The 14,728-nt window shown below is 48.6% G+C and overlaps 1 protein-coding gene across 1 annotated transcript in view; it reads left to right on the top strand.

Annotated features, from left to right (window-relative positions):
* Positions 2,925-14,728, top strand: part of RUNX2 (runt related transcription factor 2) — a gene marked incomplete at its 5' end in the record, with an annotated part of 143,718 nt that continues 131,914 nt past the window's right edge. The window contains 2 exons of the mRNA XM_021392029.1: positions 2,925-3,186; positions 8,775-8,879. Coding sequence (XP_021247704.1) covers positions 2,925-3,186; positions 8,775-8,879 — 367 coding nt within the window. The remainder of the gene's footprint in view (positions 3,187-8,774; positions 8,880-14,728) is intronic.

Genomic DNA, 14,728 nt, shown 5'->3' on the forward strand with positions numbered 1-14,728 from the left:
GGCTGTAAGGATGCAGAGTGCCCTGCTGGGTGTTGATGTGGCTGTAAGGATGCTCAGTGCCCTGCTGGGTGTTGGGGTGGCTGTAAGGATGCAGAGTGCCCTGCTATGTGTTGGGGTGGCTGTGAGGATGCTCAGTGCCCTGCTATGTGTTGGGGTGGCTGTAAGGATGCAGGGTGCCCTGCTGGGTGTTGCAGTGGCCGCTGGCTGTGGTCCCGCCCAGTGCTGATAGCAGCAGAGCACTGCAGTGGGCAGAAGGAAGGCAGGAGAAGAGCTGCCATGAGGTGTCAGGCCTCTCCCAGTAGCACCGCAGTAGTTCAGGGGCTGTCAGCGTTTCCACTCCAAACCCCAGTTTTCAGAGTTTATAACTCAGCTGTTTTAAATAGCTTCAAGCTGCAACCTGCTGTATAAACTGTCAGCCCAGATGTATATTTTTAAGCAAATAATAATAATAATAATAAAAAAGTCGTGCAGATCAGTTATTCTGTTTTAAGTTGCAGAACATTCAAATATTTTTAATAGTATCAGATGCTCTTTTGGCAATATCTCGGGAAAAGGCATTCTCAAGTCCGGGAGAGCTGAGATTCAGAGGCTCTTTGAATTCACTGCTTTGCAAGAAGAGTTCTTGGAGCAATAGATAGCAGTGTGTGCGAGGAGCTGTGCAGCAGGTAGTCCAGCTTCATTCAGAAGAAGCTTTTTGCTCTGCAGAAGCTCACGGTGCATGCTCCTGTGCAGTATTTCTGTCACTTGCAGCATAGGGGACATAGTGTTGCCTTTTCCAATCCCACCAGACTGAAACCAGGTCTCCTAACCAGATGGGAACTGCGTTGTGAAAAGAGATGCAGAGCTGTCTTCAGCCTGTAAGAGTTGCTTTGGTTTTATTCTGTGGCCTCTGCTGAGCTCTCACACCTCTGGGGGCTTTAGTTAAAGATAGGAAAATGTGTTTTTAATTGTCCGAGTGTGTAGGTAGCTTCTTGTGAAAAATAAATGCTCTGAAATGGCGGAGATCTTTGTGTCTGAAGAACTGGTAACAAACCTGCACTGTGCCTGTCTTAATCTTTAAGCTTTCGCTTTGCTCTTACTCACTTTGCGGTGCGCTTGCAATCCCTTTTCTACAAATATTTAAGTAATTTTTGACGGATGCGAGGCAGAAAATCTCCAAATCAAAGTTTGTGTGTTTCCATGCAGAAAGTGACACTTCAAAATTCTCCACGTGAGTGATCTGTGTTTCTCCGGGTTTCAAACTCGTTCTGCAGAGCTTTGTTCTGGGCAGTGCTATTGCAGTAACCCGCTGGTACTTCTGGGCAAGAAGATCTGAAAGTATGACCAAGATTTCACCCAGCAGCGTAGGGGGGAGCTTTTGCTATGATTGGAGTCTCTTTTATCAGCCGAAGCTTTGTCTTTTCAGCCCTGATCTCAGCTTGCCTCTCGCAGCGAGCCGAGCACAGACATTGCATCAGCTGCACCGCACCGCGCTGGGGATGCGCTTCTTGCAGGCAGGACACACAGGGATGCCCTGGCAGCGTGTGCAGAGGCAGCTGGCACCCAGAGGTAGAAAAGCCAGGAGGGAAACCTGTCGGAAGTAACAGGGCTGTGCGTGTGCAGGGGCTTTTTGGGAAGATGACGGTCCTGCCCGGTGCCTGGGTGAGGGGTGCTGTGCTGCTGGGCAGCAGGAGGGCAGCGGGGCTGCAGAGGGGCTGCAGCGGTTGCTCTCCTTCTTCCAGACTCGTGTGCCCTTGGCTTTTTTTGCATTTCTGGAGTTTAAGAGATTCTTGTTTGGTTGGTTGGTTGTTTCTCGCTGTGTAAAAAGCATAGGTTGCGAGCAGCCGGGGTGTTAACATGCATGCCGGGGCTGCCCAGAGAGAGCATGCTCTGGTCACAAGCTGAGATGGGAGCACGTTGCAGGCAGCTCCCTGCGTTAGGCTTGGAGCCAGCATCCATTCACCAGGGGTGCGAGCTCAGCAGCTGATGAGCTGTGATCTGACAGCTCCCCTTGCAGCCCGCGGAGCCGGCTGCTGGCACAGCCAGGCGGGCTGGGAGCTCCTCACCCCCAGCACCCTGAGCATCTCCTGCTCTTGCCGAGTCCCTTCGAGCTGCAGCCCTCCCATGCAGACCTCGCTGTCGTCGGTGGCAGAACTCACGTTTCAGTTTGGGGCGGTGTCACCCGGTGTTCTGTGGGAAAGCAGCAAGGCGTCGGCGTAACCCATTCTATACGGCCGTTCAGCTTTGCTTTATACTTTCTCTTAAATGAGATGAGCTGTTTTGCAGCAATACGGTCCATTATGAATGCTTTCAGATTTCGTATGCCTCTGTCATTGATTTTTATTGTCGCAGAGAAACGCTTCACGGTGCGCTGGGCCGTGTAATGTTCTCCATATATGTTCAGAACTCCTCTTTGCTTAATGATTATTACAGTGCAACCTTCAATTATTAGTTTCAAGCACGGTCATTTATGGGAAAGACGTTTCAAGCAGGGCTTGCGACAGAATGCAATGCCTGTGTCAGGAGGCAGGTAAATGGATAATAGGAAAAGCCACGGCTGCCCATGGGTGCTGCAGGACAGACCTGCTATCTCCAAAGAGCGTGGCTGCAAGTTAGTGCTCAGCTAGTGCCGTGCTGCAGCTCTTCTTTTGTCACTGAGGTGCTGCTGGCATTGCCATTAGTTCACTGGGCAACAGAAAATCATTTTCCTGGTGCTTCTGTGGCCCTTTCTTACCCCCGTGTGAAGAGATGTGTGTGTTTTCTTCCTGGTCACTTAGTCTTCCTGCTTAATGTTATTTTTGCTTTAAAAAGTCACGGTGGAGTAACAGCACGGGCACCCCCGGTGTGCCTCAGTTAGCATGTTGTGGCTGTTTTCTCGGTGTCAGAGCACCGCACAGCCACTGAGGCCCAAAAGTGAGAGCTGACACGTGCAGAGAAACACTTGAATTCATGCTGTTCCCCTGCTTTGGAATTGGAGCGGGGGCTCGGCGCCACGAGGAAATGCAGAGCGCTGCGTCACGGGCTGCGCTTATCTTGTCCCCTTCCCACAGGTGGTGGCCTTAGGAGAAGTGCCCGACGGGACCGTGGTCACCGTGATGGCTGGGAACGACGAGAACTACTCCGCGGAGCTGCGAAACGCTTCTGCCGTGATGAAGAACCAGGTGGCCAGATTCAATGACCTGCGATTTGTGGGCAGGAGCGGAAGAGGTGGGTTACTGCCTCGTGCGCGGGCACGGCGGGGCGAGGGGAAGGCCTGGGCATCAGCCTGGTTCCACAAGGAAGGGCAGATTTGTGCGTCCACCAATCGCTGTCTGCCCTTCCCGGGTGCCTGTTTGATTTGCAAACTTCAGCGTCTGCCGGCCCGGCGAGGTGTTTTCTCTCTCGCAAAGCTTTGTTCGCGTTTGAAACACCGGTTTTGAAAAAATGATTCGCAGAATGCCTCGCTTCCCCATTTGAATCACGCAGCAAAGGCGGAAGGAAAGGAGGGTAGTTGTGATGCTTTGCTCAGGGTCAGACAACGCATCTCGGGCCGCAGTAACAAGAGATGGAGGATTCCCTTCAGCAGTAGCTTCTGCCGGAGTTGTCGCAGAAGAGCTGGAATTAAAGGAGTGTTGCATATCACATGTGTTTTAGGTTATGGCCTTTAAAAGCTCACAGCTCTTGGTAGAAAGCCTTCTAGTGCCTCCCCTGCCCTTGGCGATCTAACTGCGTATGACCCGCAGACAGAAACCTCGCTGTTCTTTTTAGTAACCTGCCTGACTTTTATGAATTGGTGGTTAAGCTTCGGGTGGAACGAAATTTAACCTTTACTTGAAATGTCAGGCCGGGCGACTTCCCAGTTTTGGGGAGATTTAGAGTGCTGCCATCGTCTTCCAGCTCTTCAGGAGCATCCTGTAACCTGGGGAGTCATCGCTGAGCGCTTGGAAATAATTACAGATTCTTGTAGCTGCCTTAAAATTTGAGGTAGTGATTGAAAGGGCCGCTTGAGGGAAGCTGGCACTTCAGTGCTCAGTGCAGGCACGCTCAGAGGGATCTGCTGTATCAATCAGCCATCGATTCAGCCTAAATGTTTATGCTTTACGTTCTTACAGTAATCAGTCATGTTTTTTTAACTGGCCCTGCGTGGAGGGACAGCAAGAAGTAAAGGCTGAGCACTGCGTGTGGAGAACTAGTAATAAAGCTAATTTACAGTCGCACTCTTTAAAAGCAGCTGCACATCTTAGGGCTGTTTCTCACAAAAAAAAAAAAACCCTAACCAAACGCATGACAGAGGCCTAGATAGCTTCAGTCAGCCGGCATGCTTTTACAATTACCGCTGTTTTGTGAAAGTGATTCCATCAGTGTGGCTTGCAGTGGCTATTTTTTATATTACTGACTTGGCCAACGGTTCCCTTTATCATTTCACATCTTGAAAATTATTGATAATAACGGGCAACTTGAAAACAGAACAACTACTGCAGAAGCAGCGCGGTGTAAATATGGACCTGGCTGCCCTTTGGGATGCGGTGCTGCCTTCCTCGTCCATTTGTCTTGCTTCCTTTGAAAAATCCAGTCTGCTTTGTTATTCTGCTGATGGATGAGGTTTGAAGGTTCCCTGGCTCCCTCGCTAATGCTGCCTTACAGTAAGAGTTCAGCACTGCATCTCTGCTTCAGCAGTGCTGACGCAGAACCGAGATGTGAGGTACTCCCTGAGACCTGCGAGTTTCATGGGAGACGTATGATAGATGCTTTTTTATTAAAACATAGGAAATGAACCAGAGGCCCAAGTCCTGGGTAGGTATAGATGTGGACACATACAAACGCAAAGCCTCTGCATTTGGGCTCCAGTAATTTAACATATTTTTTATCCAGTAGATTTGGGATCGAATTTTTCTCTGATCGGTCTGGGTAGAATCTATGGAAAAGCGATAGCGTACTTTTCAAACCCCCAACATATTTATTTAAGAGACTTCAAAGCAAAACAAAGGGTGTGCGCTGTTTTACTATATTGGCTTTCTGAGTTTTGGCTAGTTTCCCAAATAGCAATTTTTATATTTAAAAAAAAAAAAAAAGGGGGGGGGGGGGGAAAAAAGGGAAGAAAAAAGACAGACTTAACTGCTTGCAGACTTTTCACGCATGGAAGATGAAGAAAGCTTCTTTTGATGAAGTGTAATTATGTCCAAACAGAGCTGACCCCCTCCCCCTATATTTCTTATGATCTTAACGGAAGAAAGTAGGGCTTTTCCTTTGAAGCAGCCGGGACTCGGTGGAGGATCTGAAATGCTGCATTCTGCTGCCAGAGGCGGGATGGAGAAATTGGTCCAGACTTGTCTTCCAGACTTAGAACAGAGAGGGGGAGAGAGAGAGGGAAGGAGAAAGAGTTATCATTACTGATAGATTTTTATAACCCCCCTTAAAATAGCAGGAAAGAGAGCAGTAGTTGCAAACAGAAGTGAGAAAGCTACTTACACCGGCAGATATCGGTCGATGCGAGCCTTGAAGTAGAACAGGAAAAATAAAGTAAGAAAGAAATCATTTCTCGGTGGCAAGAAACTAATCCACACCTGTTCCTGAGTTCAGATTTACATCTTTCTGAACAGCTTGCTCTTTGATCTCTGTATCTCTCAGTTTGATTGTGAGGGCTGAATCATCAGCTTCGCGCTTCGCCTTCTCTCCCACGTTTTTTCCTTGCTTCCCATGGCTCAGTGGAGAAACTGGGTTGTTATCCACGTTAGCGCTGCTCGCCGGACAGGAGCCCCGACTTCACGTTTTTCTGTGCATAATTTCTCTTCAAAACCTTTCTGGATTCATAAGAATAAGTAAAGCGGGGCTCTTTATATGAACGCAGTTGTTTGTCTGTGGTTTAGAGGCAGTAGCTCACTTTTACAAGCCTGAGCCGCAGCGCAAAGAGAGAATTCCTGTCCTCGGTAAGCAGAGGATTGCGGCCTTCATTTTGCTGTCTGCCGATGCTTGAATCACATCGGCACCGCGCTGAAAAAACACGCAGCACGCACGAGCTGCCGGGTCCCCTTCCAAACCGATGTCTGCTGTTGGCCTCACGCTTCGACATACGTCCATCTCGGCCTCTTTTTGTCGGCGGGGCTCACATGTGTGAATAACAAAGCGTGCACAGTTTGGACACGAGGAGGCATGAGTGCCAGATGCTTACTTGGCGAGGGGATTTGGTAAAAGAGCGCTGCAATTAGGCTTCGGCTTCTGAAAGTGGGTAGTTTGGAACGGCTGAGGGCATAAAGGTAGGCGATAAAAAGTGCATTAAAGGATTTCATGGCGGAGGGAGGATCTCTGTGAAGTCGGTCCCATCTATCTGGGGAAGGCACAAGCGTCGCTGAGACGCGTGACCTCAAAAACGTATTTTGTTCTCAATCCTGTACCATGTAAATCATTTCTTGAAAGCTCTGGGACTTGAGCGTGCCAGCGGGGCTGTGCATCACCCCGCTGTAAAGCCATGCATTGTTTTACCGAGTGCGGCGGGGCTTCGTCAGTGTTAATTCATTAATGTTTCGGTTTGTTAGAATACCGGCCAGGGAACAATACCTGTTTCCCTTTCAGATGAGGTGCTTACCTGTTCAACGTGGGCTGGCTGAGAGGAGATCTCTTAGGAGTGCTCACAGGCCGGGTGGAAACCCCGCACTTTGTATTAAGGAGTGCATTTTTTTCTTGCCACTGTAATACACTGAGATGCATTTAGCGTACAAAACCTCGCCGTGCTTCTCTGTGGAATGATTTTACAGGGTCTTTTAAAGTGGTGTGTTTCATTGGCCTAATTTTTAGCCATTAGTTGGCTGATTTGGCACATACATAAGCAGATTGATAGCAGTGTAAGGCCAAAGGCTCGGTTCCAAGGCATTCAGAAAATCCCCTTAGCATCTTTGGTGGTTGCCAGTTGTATTCTACTCCTTTTACATGGGTAACTGTGATCAGAATGATGTTACGTTTTTCAGAGTCAGAACTATTTTCCGTGATAGGCTGATGCTGACGGAGGCCTGAGATCCATCCCTGGCGAATGGGTGGATGTGCAGGCAGTAGGCTGACTTCCTGCTTGGATAGAGATAAAGGGCTCACAGCACTCCAGACCTAAACAGGCAGCATGGAGGCACTGTGTGCTCGGCAGGGACATTGCTGTGTGTCTGGGCTCTGCCTACACGCATGCCATACACGGGCACAAAGACTGCAGTACGGCTAGGATGAGCAGGACTCGACGAAGACTGGGCAACCTTGGTACATCTTGCTCTCCTATGCTGGTCATTCTGAAAAGATCAGTGAACAGATCCATTTCCCACTGAGGCAGGGGGAGCTGCCTTCAGCCCTGCCTCCCCACTGCATCCGAGGCCAAACTCAGCCTCCTGGGACCTTTACACCTTTGCCACCAGCTTGGCCTCCTCCTACAGAGAGATGGGTGCAGCTGGAGCGCAGCTACGCCTGGAAAAGCACTTTACTCCAAGTGACAGTTATATTTCCTTAAAAAAATCCATGTCACATTTCGGTTCACGAGCAAAAGAGCTGAGACAGTTTGAAGTTGTACTGCGGATAATAAATGATGCGTGTCTCAGTCGGGTTTGGGGCAGATCTACAGCTTGAGCCGGAGAGAAAGGCCAATTACTAGTTTTGACAGCCAAAGCTCTGTTCCACATTATGCCTTTTATATAAGCTGTTCTATATTAGGCTTGAAAAAAAACTGCAGTGAGTTTGTGCTGCTACACATCGCTTAAGATGCGAGTCTTCAGAGTTCAGCAAGGGGAAAAGCACCGGCAGCAGAAATGCACGGAGAGACAGGGAGGGAGAAGGAAGGACTTGAGAGCCTGGCGGAGGAGCAGCCGAAAGGAGCGAGCAGGCCGAGGGCTGCTGACTGTTTTATTGAGTCACTGCTGCACGCCCACCTTTTCCTGTCTCGAAGCAGTTTTTCAGTTTTGATGATCTGACGTGACTAACGGTTGCATATCTAACAGATTACAACTGTCAGTGCGCGCCCCGAACCGGGGCCGGCGGCTGGTGAGAACGCGAGCCCGGGCTCCCCCCCGGCTCAGCCCCCGTGCTCGTGTTGAACGTTTCCTTCGGGCTCCAGATGCTCTTGTGCAATGCCTGTGTGAACTCCAGCTTTGAAAACTACAGGCGCAGGCTGACGGCGGAAGAGCCGCGTGCACGCTGCGGTTTCTCACCGCCGCTGGAAAGCCGAGGGCTGCCTTAGTGCTTAGCAGCTAGACGTGCATTCATACGCAGGGAGGCAAGGACGCTCCGCTCATAATGATATCATCACGTCAGCCCTGGCGCGCGGAGGGCAGGAGACGCTGGTTCCATCTTCAGATGGCTCCCGGGAGGAAAACGCAGCCTTTCCTCATCTTCTTGTAGTCAAGGCAAACAAACGACACGATAAAGCTGCGCGAAGTAAATCACATGTGGCCGCGTTCTGCTCTCTGTCCCGCAGCTGCAAAACTGGAGTAAATTCTTAAATCACCCGCCTCGCTTTGGATTTACACCACTTTCAATGCAGAAAAGAATTTTGGCTTGTCCTCGGCCGTGAATCACTTTTGTTCTGTCATTGCATGATGACCCATTATTAAATAGGGAACATTTAGATTGTCAACACATGGACGTATTCTCGACGTAGAGTAAAATGGGGGGAGGAAAAACTCCTATGGTCAGTTATGTTTTTAATTTTCGCGATTGTGGTAACGACAGGGAATAATTTTAAACGTCTCCGATTCTTCGCTGAACATGCATGTGACTGTTTTCATGTTGTAATCACTCATTCCTCGTTGTTGTTTTTTTTTTTTTTTTTTTTTTTTTCCCCTTTGTAGGGAAGAGCTTTACTTTGACAATAACTGTCCTGACAAATCCCCCCCAAGTCGCTACATACCACAGAGCTATAAAGGTTACGGTGGATGGGCCGAGGGAGCCAAGAAGTGAGTATCACGCTCTTATTTTTGCACTTACGCCTGCTTTAATTTTGTTTAACGGAGGTCCATAAATGAAATACACATCTTTGTCAAAAGCTGGGCCTTGCTCAGCGAAATATGTAAGCGCATGCTTAATTTGGAGCCTATTGGACCACACACACGCTCGCATTAAACACACGCCGAAGTGCTTGGCTGAATTTGGGCAATCCCGAACCCGATCCTCATTCACATCAAGGTCTTGATACATTATCTGCCAGTGTAAATGAGAACAAAGCCCACGGTATTTATGTATAATCTGATTTAGGCGTAATAGATGCAATCCTGTAACGAGCCGGTTCCCTGAACTCCTGCAAGCTTCCAGCTGAAGACATTTACGGCACGATAGGAGATTGATCTTACAGGATCAGCCCTAGCGCAGAGGGAAAATATATCATATAGTGCCTTTTTGTTTGCCCTTAAATTCTTTTGCCATCAGATAATTAATGCACCTGGTTAATCTCATCATACCTGAAATTGATTTGCAGCTATGGGCTCATCACAGACCCCCAGGGGCCAAAAAAAAAGCTACAAACACCGTGCCTCTACAGCACGGCCTTTGTTTCTTACCCGTGTGCAGAAAGCATGCTTAATGTCAGCGCAGCCGAGCAGATTGCCCTCAGCGTGTTGAGGACTCAGAGCTGCACACCTTCCTAACTCACCAAGCATCTCTGAGCAGTGGTTACTGGCTGCCTCTTTACGACAGTTGTGTTCCACCACGCTCCAGCAATGCTGTGGGTGGACGATACTTTTAGATACAGGCAAGCCTGGTTAATCCATGCTGAGCTCTCTGCCTGCCTCTCTGTCTCACGTATTTCGATGGTAACCAGTCTGACATCATCTGGGTAGCGCTGATGAGGCAGCTCCGGGGTTTTCTCTTAATGACTCGAAGGAGTCTTTCTAAATTGATTGGATTAACCAGGTATCGCTGGATTGAAATTGCATTCGGAGATTAAGAATTATTTGATGAATAGCCACATTAAAAAAAATCCCTATTGTGGAGGCATCTCAAATAACTGTTTTGCCTTTGATCTACACGTAGCAGCGAGCCCTGCGAGGAGTTTTCAGGGAGTTTTGCTGAACATTCCCCCAAGACAGAAGCAGAAGGATGCAGGCAGTGCAGTATTCCTCATGCTAATCCATGCTGCGGTGCCATCTCCTGCACTACTGAGAGAGGGAAACCAAAATGCCTTCTGTAAGAGCTGCCCAGCTGTAGTACCTCTCCTAGAAGAGCAGATAAGGAGAAGCAGCTAGCTATGGAGAAATACAATTCTGTAGATACTCAGGCTGCTGCCCTCTCACATCTGAGGTTTCTGTCTGTCACAGCAAGGGGATTTTCATCCTGCCGTCCCTCTCTAGCTGGAGCAGTACTCTTTTTAAGGTTCAAACTGTTGCTTGCTTGGAGACGGCGGGCAAACTGCGCTCAGAGTGTAAAAAGCAGGGAATATCATTTGGCCATTCCCATTTGGAGGCTGCTCCCGGGTACTGAGGCATCTGCAGGAGAGGAAATCTCAGAGCGCGGGTGACGAATTCAGTGATAGAGTGGAGCAGACTGAAAACACTGCAGCAAACGGTGCTGGCTGCTCGGTGTGGCACAGAGAGGGAACCTTTGACTGGTCCTCTGATGGGGTGTAAGCTGTGCAGGCCATTTCTGAATTAGGAGTGAGACTGTGTTCATATAGCTGTGTGAGATCTCCGGGTTCTGCCTGAGTTGGTTAGCCAACCTCTGCACGCGATCCCTGTTGGCTACTCCCATGGATTTCAGCTGTAGCAAGGGATGCTCACTAACTTAGAAAATAGGTTCTCATAGCCTAGATGGAGTTATTGCATCCTTCTTTCTGTCTTTATTTATTTATTAAGAAAGCCCCTTTTAAGAAGCCCTGGATGTTAGTATTTCAGCTCCATAGTGAAGCTGTGCTCTGGGGTCAGCTTGGTTCTGCAGGTTCTGTCATTGCAGCTGGATGCTTTAAAGGCAGCGATGTCTCTAAATGACGAGTTATTCAGTGTGAATTTTCAGGGGAAGCCGTAGCTGCAGAAGTACCGTGGGAGTTTCACTGAAGTTCTGCTCCTTCTGGGAGCTCCCGAGCTCGTGCAGATTTATTACTGTTGGGTGGTAATCACTCAAGAAGCGTATCTGGCATTTATGTTGCATGAGGAAAGTGAGGTGGTTGGGGGCAGTGAGGAATTCGAGTCAACGAGTGGATCTGATAGCAAAGGTGTTTTTCTTAACAAATTATAGATCGGCAAATAGTGCCCCTCTCTGCCAGGATCTGTATTTCACTCAGACATCTCAGGCATGTTCTCCTCGTTTTCTTCTCTCTGGCAGCTCAACCAGAGCTGTCACATCACAAACAACTTTTCTCTTAATATACACATCTGGCGTTGGCAGTTGGACCAACTTCATAAGAGCACATGATCATCATTCATTACGAGATTAAAAAGTACCCCATGGCATCATTGATGTTTTCTGACTTTGATCTCTTGCAGTTGTGATTCATCTCAGTTATAAAACTTCCCTTTAAAGGAACACAACCAATGACTTATTAGAACCTTCATTCTAAGTAGCGTAAACATAAAATTATGCACGTCTCTACAAAATGTCATTTACTTGGTTGCCAGCTTATCATTTTAAAACATGACATCATGCTTAAGATCGTGAATTTGTAAGGCTTGTTTATAGGCAAGGCACTTTGACCTTCTGTTGGCAAGTTGGCTCCAGCACACAAATGCTGCGTGTTTTCCAGCAGCAGTAGGAGCAGCAGCGATCCCATGACAGATATCACAGCCGTCCAGAGGCTGACATTAAGCGTGCTGAGCAGTCATGGCACGCAGTGACTCCAGTTGGGATTTTGGATGCTCTGGGAAGTCAGGTTCTTAAATGTGAGTGCCGTGTAGTTGGACTAAACATTTGCTTGTAGAAGCCTTACCTCTCTGCTGTTGTTTTTAAATATTTCAGTGGAGATGGGAGAGTCAGGTTGCTCCGTTAGGAAAACCTGCCCGTTTCTATATGACAAAAAATCTTGATTATTCCTGGGAAAAGATTGGTTTTTTTCAGTCTACCTGCTTTACCATCCAGGATCTACTTTGTTGCACAGCCCTTGTGCTCGGTTGGGACAGCGCATTGCATTGTGAGAGATGGAGTCAAGAAACCCGTGTACAAGGTCTTTGGGAGTCACTGGGAAATCCTGCTGACATCTTTTCTCTCCCCACCTGCAATATAAAGCCTCTGCCATCCGCAGAGCTGCCTTCCAGCTGGGTGGGCTGAAAGAAGTTTTGCTGAGAATCACGTCACAAGGTCATAACTAACCAACCGATAGCGAGAGACAACCCTGAAGGAATTAAAAGTACAAAAAAACACAACAGCCTTTTACCTAACCGCCCTCGAGTGCTTTGCCCCCTTACAAATGCAGAGCTAATGATTTGTCCTTCCACAGCAGCCCCTGCAGAGCAGGAGATGAGTCCTCCTCCCTGGCTGCTTTTTGGTGGGGGAGTCAGGAGGGGAGAGGGAGGAGAAGTGTCTGTGTTTTTCTATTTTGCCCGGCTTCCAAAGACTTCATCTCCAATTAAAGATAGTCTCCAAAAGCACTGGCAACAGTTTTGCCTATGAGCACCTATGGAAAAGTCTCTCTGAGCTTGGGGCTGCCGGTTTCGCTAGGGGAAAACTGCCACATTTCATTCAGCTCCCAAATAGTTCCCTGCTGCCGTAGCTGGTAAGGTGCACCCACGGCGAAAGGTATGAGCAAACATTGCCTCGTTGTCTGTGCATGCTACGAAAGGCAGCAAAAGCAAGCAGGGGCTTCTGGTGAGCCGTTGTGTTAACCGTGTGGCCGACTGGCTACGGAGCACAGATAAGCCATGGAGATGTTTGAGATTCCTAGACTTAAAACCATAACAGCGTTTGGGAAGTTCTCCCTCTCTTCTTTCAAAGGCAGAGGGTGGAGGGATGAGGCTGAGGCTGATGGAATGTGCTTGTGAGCACAGCAGCTTTAAATCTTTCAGTATTTTTTGTCTTTCTTTTTTTTTCTTTTCTTTTTCTTCCTTTCTTTTCGTTTTCTTTCTTTCCTTCTTCTCTCTTTTTTTTTTTCTTTCTTTTTTTTTTTTGTATTATTATTATTTTTTTTTGTTGACTGACTGTCGGGAGCTGGGCCGGTGGCCAAGCAGGAAATGACACATCGAGAGGCATTCGTGTTGTGCAACATTTGGTGGAACTGATGCAAGGATACATTGTCTGTTTACGCATTCCTTCCCTAACAGCCTGCATGGCAGTGCTTTTATTCAGGGACACATGGCATGCTGCAGCAAGGAGCTAGATCCTTAACATCTCTTTACGCGGAATTATCACAGCACTTAAAACGCGCTGTGTCCCCCCCAGCTTAGAATACTCTCTGGCTTACCTTCAAAAACCACGACGCCAGCCCCCTTCCTTCCCAAGAATACCTTGATGTTTTGTTCACTGCGGTGAATTTGTGCAGTGCAGAGAGGTGTCGTTCGGAGAAGGGGAGGAAATTTTACAAGCAGGTTGTGCTCCGCACGTGTGCTTCACACCACAGCTGCAGCAAAGCAGCGTTTGCAAGCCATGATGTCGCAGGAACTGAACGCGGAAGCTTTCATCTGTACGAGCTTGGGCACAGCAAGGAGGTTTTAATTTAACTCAGTGCCAAACGCTCCGAGATGCTATGAGAAAGTCCCGAGTTTTCATCTAAGCTGAGGTTAGAAGATCCGTGGCTTCGCCGGTGTTTCTCCCAGCGACAAATCTGTAGTGAAATCAGCTGGGCCGGTCCGGATCTCCAGCAGCATAGCTGGGAGTGAAGCAAGGCGCAGTGGGCGTTGGGGTGGTTTGTAAATTGTTCTAAATGACTCTGCAAAGTTTAATGTTTGCGTTACAATGGCCCTTTGTAAGAAATGAGGCCAAATCTGGTGGTAACGGCCGATGGAGTGTTTGAGGTGGCGGTGCTGCAGGGGTTGGGTTCTCTGCCCTGAATATCTGCGTGGTGCTGGAGCAGAGAGGTGCCACGGGGAGCTCGTGGGATGCTTGGCAGAGGAGTGTGGGCCTGGCCTCGGCTCCCTGCTAAGGGCCTTCCTCTCTGATTCCAGACGTGCGTCCTTTTTGCAGCGTAAATCCAAGACTCGGTATTGTTCGCTGTTGGTTCGTTTTTGCTAATGTGGAGTTTGAGGAAAATCTTATTAATTCCGGTCTGGAGAAGGGCTCCGAAGCTGTTGTGGGGGTGTGTTAAGGGCTCCTCGTGGAACGTGGCAGGTAGTACCCGTGCCAGTGGTTCACATTCACGTCTGGGATAGGCGTGGAACCCACAGAGCAGGGCTCCTTGCAGCACCGTGCTGCGTGCCTCTGGAGCAGCGTGGGGAGCAAGGAGCAGCCACTCCTCGTTTGTCCACCGTGGCCACAGGAGGGCTGGGCCATGAACAATCACTGTCTGAGGAAAGGATGAAGGCAGTCGGGGTTGTATCTTTCCAGGGACCATGCCTTTCATGTGCTGGTGCAGCGCATCAGGTAGGATGGAAGCAACACCCAGTTAGTTGAGTCAGTGCTAGGATTTACAAAGAGCAGTTCTGAAAGCAGAGTGATCCGTGGGACACCGGCTGACTCTCACTCTCACCGTAAGAGGACGTGGCTTTGATGGCAGCTGACCATGGATTCCCTACTAGAATGAGAGGGAAGAGGCTGTTAGAGGATTATGTAAAACAAGTGGGCAAGTCTGAGCGTAAAACCATTCCCTGTGATGTGCTCACCAATAGTAGTGGTTTGTATTTGTCAACTGAAAACAGATCATTTCCATTCTTTTGCAGACAGAACGCTGCTT

This window comes from Numida meleagris, chromosome 3, assembly GCF_002078875.1.
Source record: "Numida meleagris isolate 19003 breed g44 Domestic line chromosome 3, NumMel1.0, whole genome shotgun sequence".
NCBI classification, from domain to species: Eukaryota; Metazoa; Chordata; class Aves; order Galliformes; family Numididae; genus Numida; species Numida meleagris.